Source organism: Gavialis gangeticus, unplaced genomic scaffold, assembly GCF_001723915.1.
Source record: "Gavialis gangeticus isolate Ggan-Ray unplaced genomic scaffold, GavGan_comp1, whole genome shotgun sequence".
NCBI classification, from domain to species: Eukaryota; Metazoa; Chordata; order Crocodylia; family Gavialidae; genus Gavialis; species Gavialis gangeticus.
The window spans coordinates 1,374,964-1,375,524 of NW_017728996.1; the positions used below are offsets into that span (position 1 = coordinate 1,374,964).

At 41.5% G+C, this 561-nt stretch overlaps 1 protein-coding gene across 6 annotated transcripts in view; it reads left to right on the top strand.

Moving 5' to 3' along the window:
• Nucleotides 1-561, top strand: part of CASC4 (cancer susceptibility candidate 4) — a 45,706-nt gene that overhangs the window by 32,452 nt on the left and 12,693 nt on the right. For 4 of the 6 annotated variants that reach the window (XM_019503882.1, XM_019503881.1, XM_019503884.1 and 1 more), the window contains exon 9: nucleotides 174-341. The exons of the other annotated variants lie outside the window; for them this stretch is intronic. In XM_019503882.1, the coding sequence (XP_019359427.1) occupies nucleotides 174-341 (168 nt within the window). The remainder of the gene's footprint in view (nucleotides 1-173; nucleotides 342-561) is intronic. 6 annotated transcript variants of the gene reach the window in all.

The following is a 561-nucleotide window of genomic DNA, read 5'->3' on the forward strand; positions in this document are numbered from 1 at the left end:
TTTTTTCCCCCCCCCCCCCCCCCCCCGAAAGTATTTAATAAAACATTGATTTTCCACAACTGCCATGGCTACAAGGACTGAAGATTTGAACCTGCAGGTCTCCTTTCATTTAGAATCCATTCTTTCTTTTCTTTCCTCTTTGCTTCTGACTTAATCCTTTGCCTACTTCACAGGCCGATTCTTTGATGAGAATGAATCCCCTGTTGATCCGCAGCATGGCTCTAAACTGGCGGATTATAATGGGGATGATGGTAACGTGGGTGAGTATGAGGCAGACAAGCAGGCTGAACTGGCTTACAATGAGGAAGAGGATGGTGATGGTGGAGAAGAAGACGTCCAAGGTGAGCTTGGGCCTTATCTCCATCCAATTTAAAGTGAAATTCACGCTGAATTTACTTGTTGAATTTGTGTACAGCCTCACTAATGTTAGCTTTCAAAATTGCCTTAACATGAAATAAATGTTCTTTTGGTCATCTCTCAATTCTGTTTATGCTTGTCATTGCAAAACCAACATGAGTATCGTTTTCCATGCAGAATATTTAGAATTAAGCGTACAAGACT